Source organism: Vidua macroura, chromosome 15, assembly GCF_024509145.1.
Source record: "Vidua macroura isolate BioBank_ID:100142 chromosome 15, ASM2450914v1, whole genome shotgun sequence".
NCBI classification, from domain to species: domain Eukaryota; kingdom Metazoa; phylum Chordata; class Aves; order Passeriformes; family Viduidae; genus Vidua; species Vidua macroura.
The window spans coordinates 12,871,650-12,890,499 of NC_071585.1; the positions used below are offsets into that span (position 1 = coordinate 12,871,650).

The following is an 18,850-nucleotide window of genomic DNA, read 5'->3' on the forward strand; positions in this document are numbered from 1 at the left end:
GAGGGAGATGCCAAGAGCTGCAGTTCAGCACAAAGCAAAATGCTGGGGAATATTTTGGAGCCAGGGCATACCTGGTGCCTGGCAAACCTGTGGCTTGCTCACACATAATGAGATGATTTTTTGTAGTGGGTTGAAGTAAAAAGGGGCCTCTGCTCTGGGGGCTGCCAAAGGATGCTGTGGGCACTGCCCAGGCAGAGAGCAGAGACACTGCCCCAGGGACCAATGTCCCCTTTTACACCAGAGTTAATCCCATATCATCCCTTTGACAGATGCTTCTGGGAAGATAAGATCTGTGACAAAAGAGAGTGTGGATTTTCAGATTATTCCCCCATTTTTTTATGGAATCAGGATTGGTGTCTGCATTTCAAACACTGCCTGGTGGCTCAGCCTGCTGGGGGAGTGATGTTCCTGTTAAGGTCACATCTGCAGTCTGGCAGTTGCTGCAGCATGAAATACTGGGGGGGAGGAATGGCTTTAACGAGAGCCTTGTGCCTCTAATCAGTGCAAACTTCCTCCTGTGTGGAAATTAATGGATTTTCCTGATTACTGAGGAACATTTGGAACTTGGTTTTCTCCTCTTCATTTCTCTTTCCTTCTCTCCTGCTTTGGCCTCCTCTGAAAGTTTGTGCCTGTCCCCTGCAGTGATGCTCTCTACTGGGGTTTTCTTGGTGTGAGTCCCAGGCAATCTGAGCAGGCTGTGTCAGCCAGCCCCCAGGGAAGCACTGCCAGCCCCCAGGGAAGCACTGCCAGCTCAGCAGCATCTCACACTGTTCAGTCTGTGCAGCTTTATCCAGACTGTTAAACACTGGCATAGCTTGAGTTCTCAGACACAAAAATTGTATATTTTTCCCCCCTTGCCTTCACCAACCTCTCTTATCCAGAAGTTTATCCATAAGCTGAAAGCACACAGTTATCAGGCTTTAGTATATGTTTCATCCCTTCTGTTGGGTTCAGGGGCATTGTTTTTCTGTTCTGGATCCATTCATGAGCCACATAAAAGGTCCTTGAACAGGTGATTCCCTTCCCAAAGGGCACAGTATAAGGAAAACACTCAGCTAATCTCCTGGATGACTGCACATGCTCGTGGCTCTGACAGGTGTGAGTATTTTGGTTGCCCTGTTCCTGATCCAGTGCTGACACAAATCTGAGTGTGGGGTGGGTTTGGCCCCTTGCATGTGAAGGCTCCTTGGGGCAGCCCAGCTCTTGTTGAGGCACTGAGCTCTTCTCTGTTTAAGGTGAGCCATGATGTCCCTGCAGGATTTGGTGATTTTTGGTATTTTTTTAGCTTGTGAGAGGCTCTAGAAAATTCCCTGCCTGCCACTGAAATATTCCTCCTCTCTGCTGGGATGCAGCTGCGGAGGAATGGAGTTTTCCAGCAGCAGGGATGGGGGCACAGCCTGGGTGAGAGGTCCCCTGCCAGGTTCCTCCCTAGCTCTGCCCGAGCTCCTGACTTCATCCTCCAACTTAAAACCCAAATACTACTTATTTGTTCTCAGAATGTGAATCCACAGCTAAGTCCAGATTTCACAGCATTTACGGAAAAGCTGCAATCTTCTTTTTGTTAATCTTCCCCTCCCCAAAAATCAATCTGATATGGATCTTCGGTATTATTTTCATTTAGATCTAAGCAATTAAAATGTCCTTTTGAGTTACTGCAGTTAATTTAAATGATGTGCTTTCAGAGCTACAACCCCAAGCTCTGTAAAACACCTCCTATGCCTCCCATATAAATTGGAGCCTGATTTATGTGTGGGAGGCTAAGCCAGCAAAACTGCCCTGAGGGGAAGGTGTAGTTCATCGAAATAAAACTGAAATTAAATTATCTCAAATAAAAATGCAATACAACTGCCTTCAGCAGGAAGTGAATGTATACATTTCATTAAATATTAAAGTTTAATTTGTGTGTGTGCATAATTTAGAGGTAGGCAGGTTCACAGGGTGGTATTTTAACTCCTTGTCATTTGGATAAGAACAGCAGTGTCCTCTGTTGCCTGGCTGGTTACTGGGACACAGGGTTCCCACCTTTTTTTGGATTTAAAAGCCCAGTACAGAGTTTATTGTTCAAAGCTGGGTGCCAGGTGCTGTCACCAGTGATTAATGGGTCCTGGAAATCCTGTCAGGCCTGCCAGTGGCTCCAGGGGAGAGGGAACTGGTTGCAGGAAACAAAAGAAGTGAGCAAAATGAGCTTTGGAGATGGCTGGGCAGTGGCTGAGAGGAGCAAGTCCTGCTTTATCTCTGTGTGTGATGTGGGGCCAAAGAGCCCCTGGGAAAGTGAGCTCAGTTAAAAAGAAAGGAAAACAAAAAATCATAGAATGGTTTGAATTGGAAGAGTCCTTAAAGACCCTCTAGTTCCATCCTCTCTGCCATGTGCAGGGACATCTTCCATTAGACCAGTTGAAAAAGCCATCCAAAAACCCCACACTTGCTAGAAGAGGTGTTTCGAGGAGAAAAGAGGTTTTGTTGCCTCTGCCAGGGCTTGCCTCAGGGCTGCTTGGCTGCCATGGAATATGGGGTAGACTGGAAATCTGGGTGGGAAAAACAGAGCAGTGTTGGGCTGAAGAGCCCCTTTATTATGGGGGACAGGGATGGGTTTGAGCTGCCCCTGGCATCTTGTGGGATTTCTTGGGAGCTGATGGGAGAGGCTGCTCTTGGCTGCAGTGGCTGTAAGGGGGGACCATTGCTTGCCATTAGCAGGTGCTGTGGGCAGTGAGTGACGCCAGGGGAAAGGAAAGTTGGGGAAACCCTAAAGAAGATCAGTTCCCTGCCAGCCACTGCTTGGTTTGACAGGATCCTCAATCTGTATATTAAGATTGATACACTGAGATTCCCTGATCCAAGCAGGGACTGGGGGGCCCTATGCTTACAGTATGTGAAGTTCTTACAAGGTTGTTTCCATTCTGAGCAGACATTTGTTGATGTCTTTCCAGAAATCTACAAGGATCCATCTGCCAAATATATTTATAATACATATTGGTAAGAACATAAATATTCATATTTCATACAGCATTAGGGAGATATAAATGAGGATTGGATGCAGTTTTCAGTCCCAAAATGAAAAAAGCTGGGTTGGTTTTTTTTTGCATACCTTTAAAATTTGGTCTGATCCTGGCATCGTATCCTGAAGTTCTCCCCATCAGCTTATCCAAGAAGTCGGAAGGAGACATGGGTTTGGGGGCAGATCGAGCTGCTGCTTCAGCTTCCTTGGAGGCTGCCAGGCTGTGCAAGTAGAAATAAAGAGGAGGTTTCAGTGTGTATCCCATGCTGGGGAGGGCCTGGGGTCCAGAAACAGAGCAGTCAGCATCTTATTCCTGCTGAGGCAGGATGGGTACCCATGTGAATTCCTAATGAGGCTGGTCTCAGCTAATTTGTTTGCCCAGCCCAAACATCTCCAAATACAGAATCCCAGCTGCCACCAAAGTAGAAGAGAGATGATGAGCAGTGAAAATCCTTTTGTGAGTTTAGGTATAGCTCCTTGCGGTGCCACTGAATTACAAATGTGAACTCTGGTGCTGAGCTCCACAGGTAAAATACACTCTGAGATTAGCCTTGGGCAGCAATTACTGCTTAATTACAGGGCAAATAGCAAGGAGCATATTCAGTACTCTGACAGTATGATTTTCCAAAAGGCAGGTAGGATCAGAGAAATCTGGAGTTTGAGGTTTAAATGAGCATCATGGAGTGGTTCAGCTCGTGCAGAGCCTGTGGGGCTGGAGGGGAGAGGGGTGGTTCTGCTGATCAGTCCAGCCTTTGCTACTGCTACCTGCAATGCAGGGTCTGAGTTCAGCACAGAACTAGAGTGTGATCCTGAAATTTTACTCGTGTTGAAGATGAAAGGAAATGGAATCTCTCAGGGATCTATGTGGACCCCGGGGCAGAAAGAGTGAAATCATGAATTTATCTGTAGAAGACAAAAACCTATGGCTGGCAATGTGCCTTCTGACTCGATGGGAGTCTGCAAGATCTGCAAGGTGATGATCTGAGCTTAGGAAATCAGTTGTTGCCATCTACAAGGGAGCAAGCAACCCTTGGTATTAGGTGCTCATTCTCAGCTTTGCAGGAAGGTTTGACTTCCTAGACAGGAACAGACACCATTCAGTACCCTCCCCCTGGTTGTATGGTTTCTATTTGAACACCAGTCTGTTCCCAGGCTGCAAGTGTTGAGTAAAACTGCCTAGATGATCCAAAAAATGCCACAAATCACCTATGCAATGTGGCAAGGGTGAGCCTGTGGCTTCAGGTGCCTGGTGCTGAGTAAAGCCTGCAGGCAGCATTGCAATGCAAATGTACCATGAGCCAAAGGAAGCTGCTCAGGAGAAGTGAGGCCATTGCTTCACACTCTACAAAACTCCTGAATTTTTTTAAGTACACAGGCTGTGGGAATGGTGAGGAGCTCCTGACAGAGCAGCTGGGAGGTCTAAGGGAGTTTACAACTGGCACAAGCTTTTTGGCTACATATTTCTCACAAACGACACCAGAGTCCTCTGACAGCACGAGGGCCTCACCTTGGGAAGTTTTGCAGCAGTCAGACCTGCAGGAGTAGTGCCAAGTACAGACACAAGATCTTTTGGGAAGAATTTGGGACTGTAACTATGCATGGTATTAATGTGATCCTGCCCCCAAAGATGAGCTCTTCCAATGCAAGTTTGAGCTGAAACCCCAAAGAGACACGTTATCTTGACAAAGCTTTGATAAGAGCATTTTGAACCACTTGATTCCTACAAAACTTTAAAAAATCAGATTGGATTCTACAGTGCTTGGGTGTCTAATATCAAAATCAGGAATCTGGTAACCTGCATTACATTGACTTTCTTTTCTGATGTCAGTAGCAGTGGCTTGCCAAGCCTTGGTTTTCAGTCCTGCAAACTCACAACTGCAGTCTGGCTCCTTTTGCAAGTTGCAACAGAGTTCTCTGCTGGATTTTTAACTGTAAAAAATAGTTTAATTTGCAGCGAAGAGGGGAGATTAATTCCAGATCACTTCCAGTGAGAGCCTAAAACCAGGATTTTATTCACTCCTTTGAGTACTCCCAATCCACTCCCCCACTGGACCATATCTGCACAGGCTGCTGCACTTTTTTCTCGGTGGTGATCTGACAAGATGTGGATCTTGCTCTTGCTACAACCATGTCCCTTTTCTTGTCTTGTCCCCATCTCTGCCCCAAGAAAATACTGCAAAGCAGAACCAATGTGTTTCAGGGGTAAATGGGGTTGTGGGATGGGTGATGTTTTTTAATTTAATTTGTTTTTAGAAGGAAAGCAACAGGGTGCAATTGATTTGCAAACGTAGAAGAAAGCTGGGAGTGGGAGGACAATCAATACTGGGCTGGACTACTGCATTCCAATGGAGTGTCTGCATGGCAATGAGTCCAGAGAAAAGATTTCAATTAAGCAGCAAATTACTTGGTAACCAAAGACTTCTGCCACTTCAGCAAGATGCCAGACAGTGCAATACACTGATTTCTTCTCATTAACTGTAGACTGGATGAAGTATATGGAAATGGAAAATGTGTGTGGGAGGGGAGAGGCAATACAAACCTAATAAGCATCTAATAATCTTTAAGTGGAAAAAGATAATTAGAAACTGCAATTCCCCTGGCATTTGTTTTAAATAATGAGGTGGAAAAGCACAGACATCGGTGCTCATCTTTCCCCTAAATTCAATGTGAAAGCCTCTACTTGATATATTCACCCCACTTCCAGTGAGTGCATCTGTATTTCTTGGGTGCCATTTTCTGATCCTTTCTGCTTCAAAGCTGCAAATAAATTAATTTCATGGGCTCACTTCCCGCATGGAAATAAATATTTGGATAACTGAAGCTCAGAAAGCTCTGGGAGAGGACCACCCTCTCACAGCCCCGCTGCTTTCTGCAGCTTCATGCTGCATCCCTGTGACCAGTCCCTGGAAGCACCTCTGGGGATGTGCTGAAACTGTCACACAAGGCTCCAGTGGCTTGATGCATGTTTTAAAATCTGTCTGGCTGCTGTGTGGCTTTACCTGGGAATGGTGAGTTCTGAGTTCCCTCCAGTTTGTTTGGTTACTAGATACTTTCCTGAAACTCGACTCCCCCTGGATTTAACAAGAAAAGGCAAGAAAGCAGTGCATGGGGAGCAGCCTTTCTAGAAGCAGGCAGCTGAGTCTGTTCTCTATCTTAGAAATAATGGCAGAAAACACCACAGGGAGCTGCAGAGAGGCTGATCCACCCCACTGCTTTAGGTAGATGGATTCTGTCTAGCAAAGCCCCAAAGTCTTCACTCTGGTTGTGACAGCTGAGCTTTGCAATGGCAGCTTAGCTCAGACAGCACCCAAAAAGTCTGACAGCTTCCTCTGTCTTCCAGGTCTGTCTGGACTAGTGCTGTGTTGCCTTGAGAGCTTTCTGGGATTTTCTCCATCCCTCAGTCCTTCCAGAACACCCTCCAAAGTCCCACAGGACTGTTCGACTCTTGGCTCACAGAGACAAGGAGAGGGGAATTGCCAAGGGATTCTAAAATCATTGGCAATAGAAGAGAATTGGAAATTTAGTGTGGGTTGTTGTGTTGCTCAGAGAGAAGATTTATTCTGTGAATAAACAAAGGGAGGCAAAGGCTGTAACAAACCCACCGAGGATGGAGTTTGCACTGGTGTAAGAGTTGTCTGAGCCGAGCTCTCGACGCATTTTAATAGCAGTCAGACAGAAGCTTATCTTATTTATGCTGCTGTAATCCCTAGTGGATCTGGCTGAGAAAGTGCCATCAGGCAATCATCACAGCAGCTACAATGGGAAGGATCTCTTCAAAGGGTCGATGAACTAGCATAATCTTTTGTGATATTAATGCTGGCGTGTAAGCAGACACCAGCAAGCCCCCAGGAGGTCCAGCCACGAGCAGGATGTGAGCGTGGTGGAGATGAGCAGCCCAGCAGCTCAGGATTGCATCCCTTAAAACAGAGCAGTCAGGCCTTGCAGGACACCTATTGCTGGTTTTTCCCAGCCTATACAGACACTGTTTACTCTGTCTGCATCATTTTGTTTCAGCTAAACAGATCATATATTCTTATAAACAATTATTTGGTTTAGAAAGTGACTCTTCTGCAGTCTGGATGTATCTGTTCACTTGATTCCTGGCTTCCCAGTTCGCTGTTTCCTTCTCTTCCTCATCCCATTGGTGTGATCCTTGAGCAGTATTTTTGTACTTTTTTTTTTTTTTTTTTTGGCTGTGCCATGGTTGTCCATCTAATTAAGTCCAACATCAGAAAATGCCCTGTTCTGGCTGAATGCTGATACTGAGAAATACATTTTTCTTTTTCTTTTTTTTTTTTTTTTTTTCTTTTCAAAGAGGATTGATGAAGGAATTTAATTAGCACAGGTCTTCTATTCCCTTGTCAAATAATTTAATTGTTAATCATTAATTCAGAGTGTAAAAAAATCATGTCTGGCAGCAGAAACAAACTGTTGCAAAACAAGTGTTTGCAAAGGAAATATCTCTCTGCAAAGTGTGGAAGGCTCAGGTCCCTGTGAAGGTAAAGTGGTGCCACATCAGTGGCTCCAGAGAAGTGGAGTCTCTGCAGGCTGGGGAGATAGAAGATCCCTCACCCCTACCCTGTGCTCCTCAGCAAAGGTTTCTGAAATGGTTTGTTTGGGGTTTTTTTGAATTTCATTTTTGAAACACATCAAGCCAGAAACCTTGGCAGGGATGTGTTGGGAATAGCGTTCAGGTGAGCTGCTTCACACGTTTGTCCTTCAGATGTGACGTGTTCTTTAAGAAGATATCCCAGGGGAGGGAAATATCCATCAGCTCTGAGGCAGGCTGAGGTGTGCAGAATAACTGCTTTCCCCATTTCCTTCGAAGCCAGGCTGGGGGACGTGGGAGAATTCATCAGTTTTGTTTTATTACTCCAGCGGGCTCTGAGAGGTGCAGCTGCACAGAGAACATCAGAGCACAGAAAGGCATTGTGCTGTCCATGATTAACAATGCAGCCCGGGGTAACTCTCTTCTTCCTCCTCCTGAACTCCCTCCCTGGGCACAGAGGCCCCTGAGAAGATCCTGGAGCTCAGCAGAGCCCAGATTGGATTCAGAGGATGCTGGGGCTGCCTGTCTCTCTTCTCCTCTGCAGCAGGAAGGACAGATTGTCCTGAAAATAAAAAGGGGCAGCCCTAAACTCTGCACCCAGACATTTATTTCTGATTGCACACCAACATGTTATCTGGAGGGGAATGCTGCCAGACCCTTGCTGGGAAGGCTTGGCAGAGACTGCAAGCAGACTTTTTATTTTAATGATTAGATTTACTACCAAAATTAATAGCACAATCAATATTGATATGCAATTCAATTAAATAGGATGAAACTCATTGCCTGCCTGTTTTTCTCCATCACCTTGTCTGAATTTCTGGCCTGCAGCATTAGAGGTGGAAAGGAGATGATGGGATAGTAGAGGTATGTGGGAGAAGAGAGCCCCAATACAGAATTTTTGGCCTATCCTGGTGCTGAGTAGAAGGAGCTGTGAGTGTTACAGATGTGCTGGTTTCACGGTGGTGGTCTCAATCCCTTGGTCATGCTCAGCTGATGGTGTGTTACAGCCCCTGGCGTGTGGGTGTGGGGTGTACTCAGGGGGGAATTTTAAAGTTAATTCTCACAGGTGGGAAGGGAATTTGGACATGGTTGTTTTCTTAATTCAGTTGAGTGCTTATGCAGGATAGGCAGGGAGCAGGCCTGGATACAGGCAGGATAGGAAAGTGGATGTGTGTAGTGAGACTGGAGAAATATGGAAATTGAGAACCTGTGGAGAGATTTCACTCTGAGAAAGAAATGGGCAATGAGCTATTATGTGTCTCCATTAGTGGTAGGAGGATGGGGACAGGACAGAAAGAGCAGACTTGTTAAATGTTTCTGTCCTGGATGGCTGTGCTCTGTTGCTGTGAGCTCTTTAAACCAGTTCCAGCTCTTGCACCAGAAGTAACTGCATTGCAGTAGTCACAGGATGTAATCAGTTAAAGTTTTAACCCAAAGGATCCCAAAACACTCTCAAAGGTCCCTCACCACCCCTGTTGTCACTGGTCCCTGTGGCTGTACCTGAGGAGAGGAGCTGGGAGGCACTTTTTCATGAACCTCAGGGTATTAACCCTCTGTGATCATTCCCATCCAGGGAAAGCTGTAACAACTTCACTGGAGTGAGAAAAATCTCTTCAGACTGCAGCATTCTGGTGTCTCTGCTCCACTGCCACGTTCCTGCAGCCCATGGCTCCTATGCCATATGGCAAAACACTCTGTCCAGAACTATAAACCATCCCAATTACACTGATTAACTCTATGGAAAGACACCAACACTTGGAACATTTGCTGACGCTGCCTGGACAGAGCAGTAAGAAAATAATAAATGACTAGACAATTGGCTGGGGGGAGGAGAAATCTGCATGTTGTATATAGTTGGGAATAGCACAGGAAGACCAATTAATTGTATGGGAATAATGCTCAGTTTTGTGCTGGGTCTCTGGTCCTCACAAGGATTGTTGTTGTGCAGTCGCTCTTGCTTATCACAAGTAACACAAGAAGTGTTAGTGCTAATCACATACTAATGCTACAGGCATTATCTCTAGTGACTTTCTCAACTATTCCCTCTTCCAGAAACATCTACAGCTCTTGGAGCCCAAGCAGGGACTTTCTGGAGAGGTGTGATCCTAAGCCTCTGAGACAGGTCTGAAAACAGTTCAAACAACAGAGAAGCACAAGTCAAAACTCAGGTTTTAACCACTTGTGAGATAAATCCAGCAAACACCAGCATTGACTCTCACCTGTGCCTATGCTGAGAGGCTTACAAAAAAAACCAAAGTTATAATTGCTTTTTGTTTTTTGTTGAAAAACAAAGGGGAAAACATCCTTGCAAAGACAAAAGCATGTGTCTGTAGCTTCACACACTCACACTGCATATTCCTTTTAAAGTCAGGAGGGCTAGTCAGATATTCAAAGTCGTGCATAAACAGCCCTCCTGAAGGCAGTAAATAAAGGGGGGAAACGTCTTAACAAGATTAAGCTTCATAATCTAGGTAAGAATATTCTCTTTGCTGATGTGCTCCTGATTTGGTGTTTGGATGGAGAGCTGCAATGGGAACCTCAATTGACGTCAGAGGTTTTTAGATCACAGACCAGACAAGTGTCAGAGAATTACGAGAAATCGTGGGTGCTCTTCTATCTATAGCTCTGCAGTCGCGCTCTCGGGCGCGTTCCCATCAGTTCAAATAGCTCGCTACGGCAGCTCTTGAAAAATTAGTTTTAGTTTAAGGATTTATGCTGCTCATTAAGATCGGGTAAGGAAATTGTAACCTTTTTTTTTTGCTAAATCAGAAGTATGAATAGAATTCTTTCAAGAGATATGACATGTAGTGCAGAGTGGTGGTGGATTTTATCTTCTGAGACAGAACTTTATGCTGCAGATCCTTTGAAGAGGTCTCCTGAGCTAACCTGTGTAACCTACCTACAAAACTGAGGGTCCTGTGGTAAAACTGGGGCTCTCTGATGGAATCTGTGCTGTGTAAAGTGAGTTGTGTGGTGAGAGCGCTCATGTTGGTATTTTCTGATGGAATTGATCATTGTCATTGCAAGACAAATACCCTGCTGGACTTGAATGTGCCCTCTGTGATTCCTGGTGTAATTCATCAGTTTATTCATGAGTAATAATGAAGTGTAACTTCTGGAATGAATGGCTAAGCCCTGGGTCCCCTGCCCAGGAGGGAGTTTCTCCTCCTTACTCCAGGTGCCCTTTGACTTTGTTTTGTCAGAGAACTGAAGAAACCAAACTCCATCTTTTCAGCCCTGGTGCAGGAGAGCAAGTTGTGTTTGATGAGGCTGCTGCTTTGTCAGCCACACTGCTGGGAGATGATTTCAAAGTCCACAGCTCTATGTCAGGGTGTGATGGATGGGGCTGGAAGCTGGGCAATGTTTGCAATTCCCAGGTCCATGGGATGGCAGGAGAGGTGGGATACACACATTTTGGGTTGTAAATGAGATCTTGGGAGAGCTGGTGCAGGAAAGAATTCTGTGTTGTGTGTGGGTGTGCCAGCAGCTGTTCCCCTGATCAGCAGTGATTTCAGAGGGTGAAAGCAGTGAGAGCAGAGACAGGATTGTAAACATGCCCCTCAGAAAGTCACTTTGTGAATACAGGCTGTGGACAAAATTCCCTCACCCAGCAAGCCGGAGGTTCTCCACTCCTCACTGGGGTAATAATACCTGTGGTGAACATGTTCTGCTGTAATGGGGGACTGAACCAACATTGCACAGGCACCGTTGGCACCAGCAGGGACATTTGGAGCTAAGGCTTTTTTAAAGGGTGCTGATAACAGCTGGCCCTTGCAAGCTTTCAGGTTTTGTAACTCCCCCGTGAAAGAGAGAGGAGGGGTCTCTGCTCGAGGCTTTATACAATGCATCTTTTCATGGGCATCAGCTGAAACAAAAGAATAAAAACAAAATTGGAAGAAATCAAGTAAAGGCGAGAAAAACATGATTTTGTTTGGCTTTCCTGCAGGATTCCTGGCTCAGCTGCGTTTTGCTGCTGAGCCAGACTGATCCACCCCTGATCCCCCTTGCACTGCTGTTTAATTGATTTGTGCGTTTGCTCCGGCCCTGCCGGGGCTGGGCTCGGGATTTGCATTCTGGGCGAGTGGTCGCAGGCGCCGCTGGCAGGGCGAGGGGAGCTGCTGTCGGCGGCTCTGCTCTGAAGGCAGCCCGGGATGATTGATGGCACTGCAAGCCCTGCTGTTCCAGCCATGCGACACTCCTGGGCTTGGCAGCCCCCAGGTGCTCTGTTCCCTCTTCACCCACCCACAGTGAGGCACTGATAAACACAAGAGGGTTCCCTGCCTGGCTGCTAAGGCACTTGGATGTTTTGTCCTTTTTTTTCCCCCTTATTTTGTTTTATTTCTAGCAGGCTGTGAGCCTCAATGGAAGAGTGAAGAGGGAGAAATCAAAAGGAAAACAGGGGTGCTAAAGTGTTTTCTTGTGTTTTGCCCTCCCTCTCAAAATCTAAATTTTGTGAGGTTTGGTAAATTAAGATTTCTCCTGCTCTTTTTGCTGGCACTTATACCCAGCAGAGATGTATTTACAGGTGCCCAAGTACCAGGCAGATGTGATGCAGTCCCCAGATCAGCAGCTCACCGTGGTGCACTGTATGGATGAACTAATTGTCTCCATAAAGGGCAAAGCTCAGCTCCTGTCAACAATGGGTGCATCTGCCTCCATATTTCTGTTCTCTGCAGGCCCCCTTTGGGCTTTGCTGAGGGGAGGACAAATACTGTATTTCTGGATTTTTTCAGTTTTTGTGCATTAGTCTCTTGAAGCATCAGAGAGATTTAAGAGCAGCTTGGAGGTGTGTATGGGATCGATAGCACCAGATCAGCTGGGCTGTATCAGCACTTTCCCAAGAGGGGAAGGGAACTCATAACTTTTTGCCCCAATCTTTGCTAAGAAATCCCAATGCAAACCACCTCTTTTGGAGGGAAATGGTTTCTGTGCTGTCTGCCTTTGTAAACACAAATGTGAATTGTTTGGATACTTTGGAGGAAAGGGTGAGAGAAATCGGTGAATTTTCTGTCTCTTTAAAGGGTACTGACCTGTTGAATTAGCAATAGTTTTTTATGCTGGTACAATGCAAAAGTTGCTCTTCCCTGGGCTGTGCAAGTAGGTCTGGAAGTCAGCAGCCAGACAGTCTGGTGTTGAGTTTTCTGGTCATGGCTGCTGCTGATCCTTCCAGTGTCTTGCAGGAAGAATTCCTACTTCTCTCACTCCTTCCTTTTTTCTTCATGTATCCCAAGCTGATGTTGGGTTTTGGTGTGTTGTTGGTTTGGGTTTTTGTCATTTTGTTGTATTTTTTTTCCAAACTAAAGTTATCAAATGTTCTTGGAATTACTTTTTTTGCCCCTCAAAAAATTGAATCAAACCGTGGTGGGAAAAGTGTGCTGGAATGACATTTTTAGCTTTTGAAAGCTTATGATGAATATTTTCTCTTGGAAGGTTTGAGGTGCACAGGTGTAACCATAGTTAATAAACCCAATCATTTTGCTCTTGCTGATAGATCAAGGTCAGTAGAAACATGTTATATAATGAGAGCAAAAGGGTAATTTACTGAAAATAGTGAAACCCTAATTTAATGTGCCACAACAGTGAGAGCTGATACAGGCAAATAAACCAGATGGAAGTCGTAATTTGTAAACAGCCTATCTGTTGTCTTAACACTGATCACTCTGGGATCTCAGAAAAGCTCCAGGTTATGGAAAATAAGCAAGTGAGAATGGGTGATGTGATTTGACATAATTAAATGTTGTGAATTAGTGTGGGTTTTTTTTTTTTTTTAAACATGATTTATTTTTATAAGACCCTTGTCTTTCATCAGTACCTAAATAGCAATTCTATTCATTAAGTGGTCTGACACCTTGTTTTGACACTGGATTTTGGAGAGTCCTTTTAAGCTGCATGCTGGGGTGAAATGAGAACAGGCCTATCTGCTGGTTTCCTATTGCAGATGAATGATTGCTGCTTGGTGCTGGGATAATAAAGTAATTTAATTTTGGACATTGATTAACTTCTTAATTTGGATGTCGAGATCCTTTTCTATTCAGGTCAGCTCATGAGGGTTTGGTGAGATGAATTTCTTAAGCTCACAAGGGATGTTTGCCCAGGACCAGGGGAGCTGCCCCGTGCTGTTGCTTTCCTTTCTGGCTGGAATCACTTGGTCAGCAGCAGAGTGAACTTCCTGAGCCTTTTCTGTGCTGTTAAACCTGGGACACTCTGAGTCAGAGGGCTGCTGATCTGCTTCATACCTAAGGGTCTCCAACACCTCTTATGGGAGAAGGAGAATAAGAATTCCCATGCCTAAATTGTTGGTTTTGAAGGAAGTCGCTGTAGTGCCTTTGCATGTAAGGGCAGGGTCTGACCATTCCCTCCAATCTCGAGCTCTTTTCAGAAGCAGCAGCTCTCAGGTATTTGAACAATAAATCTGAGTTCTGCCAGTGGGACTTGCTGCAGTCTGGGGCAACGTTCAGAGCGAGCCAAGGTGGACAGCCAGTCTGCATCACCTAAAATCTGCACAGCACCAGTGCCTCAGACACAAGGGTATTTTATTAGCCCATGTGAGAAACTGCAGTATTGGTTGTAATGGTTTTGATAAGCAAGTTGGTTATTTAGGGTTTTCCTGCTCTTTGTAGCCAGCCTAAGGTGGGGGGAAAAGAATGGGGTTTTTTCACAGACATTTGTGGACCCTATCTTTTGCTCTGAACCATCCACAGGGCAGGTCTAGAGTTGCTTAAGGCAGCTGTTTGGCTAAGAAGAAGGTTAATATTAGACTGTCAGAAAATGTTTTATGTGATTTTCATTGATTTGTCTTAAATGCAAGAGTCAGGATGGATGGACCAAAGTTCCTGCAGAAGGCAGGGTCCCAGACATTTTGTGCTTCTACTGCAATGACACCAAATTAATCTTTCTTTACAGAATGATTTATAAGGGTTTCTAGAATTGTCTACATGGTCACATTTTCAAACCTTGGCTCTGTAACCCTTTTAGTGGGGTCTCTAATGGGGCTATTAAAGGTTGCAGACCAAAGCAGCTAAAGAGTATCCTTAGAACCATCTGGTCCAAGACTTGCTAAATCACTTTTATTTCATGGAGATGAGGGACTCTGCAGAGGCACAACAGGTCATAAGGCACAACTTCTAGTGGATTTTAGTACACACAGCAAATATTCTGTGACTATTGACAATATCTGCTACATCATTTACCTTGTGGCTCTGGAAGTCTCGGGTTAGGGCTTCACTCTGTAATGTTACCTCTCCCTACAGAGCTATAGCAGAAGCCTTAGAGATAGTGCAGGTTATTCTTCTCATTCTTGGTATTTTCAAGGAGATGAAACCAGCAGCTCTCCAATCATCCCCTTTACTTGCCAAGACTATTTTAGAAGAAGGTTTGTTCCTGTTTTTTTTTTTTTCCTCCCCACGAAGTTGAGGCTTCATGTTCACAGTGGCACCTTCTTATTATTTTAAAAACTGCCAATGAAGAGCTCTGTTATTGACAGGAGGGAATATAAACATGCCAGTTGGAGCAATCCAATAGGGACTGAGGCTGGCAGCAACTTTTAGCCTGTGACTCACTTGGAGCAGTTGCCTGGAATCACTCCTGCTAGCTGACAGATTGTCGTTCAGAAGGGGCCAACCCTGATCTTGAGTCACGAAGGTCGTGCTGCTGTTTCCTGATATGAGGACCAAAATCAGGCCCAGAGGTTTTCAAAACCTCACAGGACAGTGTCCATTTGGGTAAGGGGTCAGTTCTAGGGCATCTTTTCTCTCCTAATTTGACAAGGTGCATTCTTACCTCCAGCTTATGCAGTGGTGTTTCTGGACCATTACAGCTATGAAAATTCAATGGTACCACAGAAAGTCCAGGCAAGATTATCACAGGATAGGGGAGCATTTTGTTCTGCATGAAGGAATTCACAGCTGAACACTCAGGTGTGTAATTAGACTTTGGGAGAATGATTGATTGTAAATGTCTCCACAGATATAAACAGGACATCTGGAAATCCCTGTGTCCAATATTGCCCCAAACTTTCCAATCTATTTTAAAGAACTAGCACTTTGCTTTATCTAAATACCTGTAAGGAAAGCTTGGTCAAACAAGCTGTCCTCATCTCCCAGCCCAGTTCCCATCCCTGCTCAGGTTCCCAGTAAAAGCCTGAGTCACAGCTAAGTGACTGCAGTCTGAGGAGGCAAGTAGCAGGATGGGAAGTGCTCTTCCATAAAGAAAGGCATGTCAGAATAAGCCACACATCACAAATTCCTCCTAAAACACCCCAACTGGAACAGAAACAAATATTATATTGGCAGTACCATAATGTTTGCATTCACACACCAGCTGCTACTCTTTCCCATGGGGTCTTGTTTTTTAAATGGCTGGTGGAGGATATTTCTGTTAAGCAACAAATCTAGCCTTATTTTCTATATTGGCTTATTTTCCTATATTGGCTGTATATAATTTTCCTTGTAGCGTTAGATTTTTTTTTTAATATATATTTGTGTGGTATATATGCTAACATACAATAGATTCTCTTTGACAGGCTGACAATAAAGCATGGTGCACTCTGTAATTTAAAGCAATGCATACTTCTCTTATGGATTATTGGATTATCAGCTTTGGGTTTGTTAAACATCATGTATGACTGAGTACAGGAGTAATTGGCACACTAAATTTATGAGTGACTGTTAATTAATAAACTTACTGAACTGAAATAGCAAAGCTATTCCTGGACTAGAAAGGCTGTTAAATTTTTGGCCTGTAAAAAATTGAATATGTAACACAAAGCGGGAGAGAAAAGAAGAAAAACATTGCGTAGAGTCAGTTCTGAGCAGGAATTACTGATTGCTTTTTTTTTTTTTTTTTTTTTTTAATGTATTTAAAATGTTATTGCAGTATATAAACCAATTTGATTTCATCCTTTCCCTATAACTGAGGTAAAGCATTTTCAAATATTCTTAAATGTTGATTTTGGGGAAATTAAAGTTCCAGAAATACCTTTTGGATGCAATATGATGTAATACCACATATATCTGTGTATAATCTATAACATTATGAACCTTTGCATTAGAATCTGAAGTGACTGGTTTGCCAGGGGTTTGAATTGCCCATGACTGTGATGGGTGTGCTGGGAACCTGTCAGTGCTCACACGTGTGGTGTGATGAAGCACAAGTGTGAGCAGGATCTGCAGGACGAGTGTGCATCAATTTCCCTGTTCTGGCACTTCAGAGGCTTCAGTACCAGGGACATAGCAAATGCAAGCCTGGAAATACTCTTTATTTTCAGTAATGTGATTTTCCTTTTGCTTTCTGATGTTTGTGTTGTTCAGTCTTGTTTGTTTTGTTTGTTTTTTTAACCCAATGCTTCCCCACTGTTGAACTAAGAGTTTATTGCACATCCATTTGCTCCCTGTCAGCCCATCCCACTGTGTCGTGCAGGGCTGCAATACACTTGTGACTAAGATGAGAAAGGATGGCTCTGAAGTGTTGGTTGTAGGGCACTGCTTCTCAGAGATGATTTTAGTTATTTCTAGAACTCTTGTTTTACTTAACATAAGCATTTACTGCTTTGAGTTCGTGAGACAATCTTGCTGTCTCTGAATTTCTGTGGAATTACAGGAACAAATGGACATGTTCCATTTTTTTATACCTAGAAAGACTTTTGTGTTCAAAAGGAAAGAGATTTTAGCTCAAAGTCTGGCCAGTATTGGCAGGTCTACTACTGTGATTCATAAAATAATAAGTATTATGCCAGTGATCTTATGCAAATAACGCCTGTGTTTTCACATTAAACTACGAGATGAGACTTTGGCAAAACACAGAAGTAAGAGCCATGCAACTGAATTGAAGGCTGAGACTGATGAGCAAGTTCAGGTCATGAAAGAGGGTTTTATTCTCCAATTGCCTACGTCTGGTGTCTCTCATTTGCTACAGCAGGCTGCATTTTTCATTGACATATAGAAGCTTCTACTGTCCGAATTTTTTGTCCATTTAATAAAAGCATTGCAAGGATAGATGGACAAGAAGCAATTCTTTAAGACTAAAGATGTTCCCTCTAGCTTAGCCTTAATGAGAAACTGAACACATCTAAATCAGAGTCAAAATACAGCTGGGTGATAATGGGCACAATTGGAAAAAGCTCCCCCCACCCACTTTGGCTTTCATTTAGATTCTGCAAAGAAAGAATATTTAAAACAGCATGAAAGAGAAAAAAATAAATTGGGAAGGAAGGAGATTATTCTTTGCTTTCGGTGATTTTAAACACAGCCAGCTAAGGACAGAGGGCGAGCCCTCAGAGGCAGGCAGTGGAAGCATCCCACGGAACTCACCTGCAATCTGAGGATGGGGAGGGGGCGAGGTGGGAATATTTACCCGGGCAAATTCAAGTGCAGCATTGCCAGCCGCCACTAGCTGTCACTTTACAAGCAGCCGGGCTCGGTGTTTTCAGCACTGCGGTTAGCGAGATTGCGGTGCTAATTAAACGGAGTAACTCCCCGAGCCGCGGAACGTCCCGAGCCCGGGGCTGGGCGACAGCGGGCCCGGGGCACCGAGGGGAGGCAAAGGGCAGCTCGGGGCCCACCGCCGTGCCCAGGGGCTGTGCCCCGAGCTGGGCTGGGCACGGTGCTCCTCGCGTAAATCCGAGCCTTACCTGAAGAAAACGATCGTCTCCCACACGTAGACTCCGAGCGCGTTGACGTTGCACATTTTTCCAGCTCTCGCTGTTGTGTTTTTGTTTTTTTTTTTTTTTTTTTGTACTCCGTGAGGGGTGGGCCGGTGGGGTTGGCCAATAAAGTAACCGGGCACTTGGGGAGAGCGGAGCAGCCCCGGCACGGGCGGGCGGCCGCGCTCAGCACCGCGGACAGCGGCGGGCGGGCTGAGCCCGGACAGCGCCCGCTGCGCGCCCGCTCAGCACCGCGGACAGCGGCGCCGCCGCCTGCGCTCGGCCCTCCTCCGCCGGGGCCGCCACTGCAGCGCCGCTCGGGGCCGGGGCTCCGGGCTGCCCGCACGGAACCCTCCCTTCAGCGGGATGTCGCTCCGGACATCAGGCTGGCGACAGCGGCGGACGCAGCGGGTGTAGGTTTGCCATCAGGGTGCTGGCGGTGAGGTGGGAGCGGGGGGGACGACGACCCTCAACAACCCAGGGCTTAATCTCCGCTGCTGGCCGGGGTGTCTTCCTAATTACATCCACAGGAATTTGTCCGTGTGGAGCCGCGCTGCAGTCCCGGTTGTGTCGCTTTCCAGCCCGCCGTTTGGCTGCTGTTGATTCCTGCTTCCTGGGCTATTTTCCTCCCGAATAAGTTATTGCTGCTGTAGGGAAGGTGTCCCAT

The 18,850-nt window shown here is 45.3% G+C and overlaps 1 protein-coding gene across 1 annotated transcript in view; it reads right to left on the bottom strand.

The window, feature by feature from the left end:
* Positions 1 to 18,227, bottom strand: part of GLRA1 (glycine receptor alpha 1) — a 36,710-nt gene extending 18,483 nt beyond the window's left edge. Inside the window, exons 1-2 of the mRNA XM_053991357.1 lie at positions 18,172 to 18,227; positions 3,086 to 3,216 (exon numbers count right to left, since the gene is read on the bottom strand). Coding sequence (XP_053847332.1) covers positions 3,086 to 3,216; positions 18,172 to 18,227 — 187 coding nt within the window. The remainder of the gene's footprint in view (positions 1 to 3,085; positions 3,217 to 18,171) is intronic.
* Positions 18,228 to 18,850: the final 623 nt, after the last annotated feature.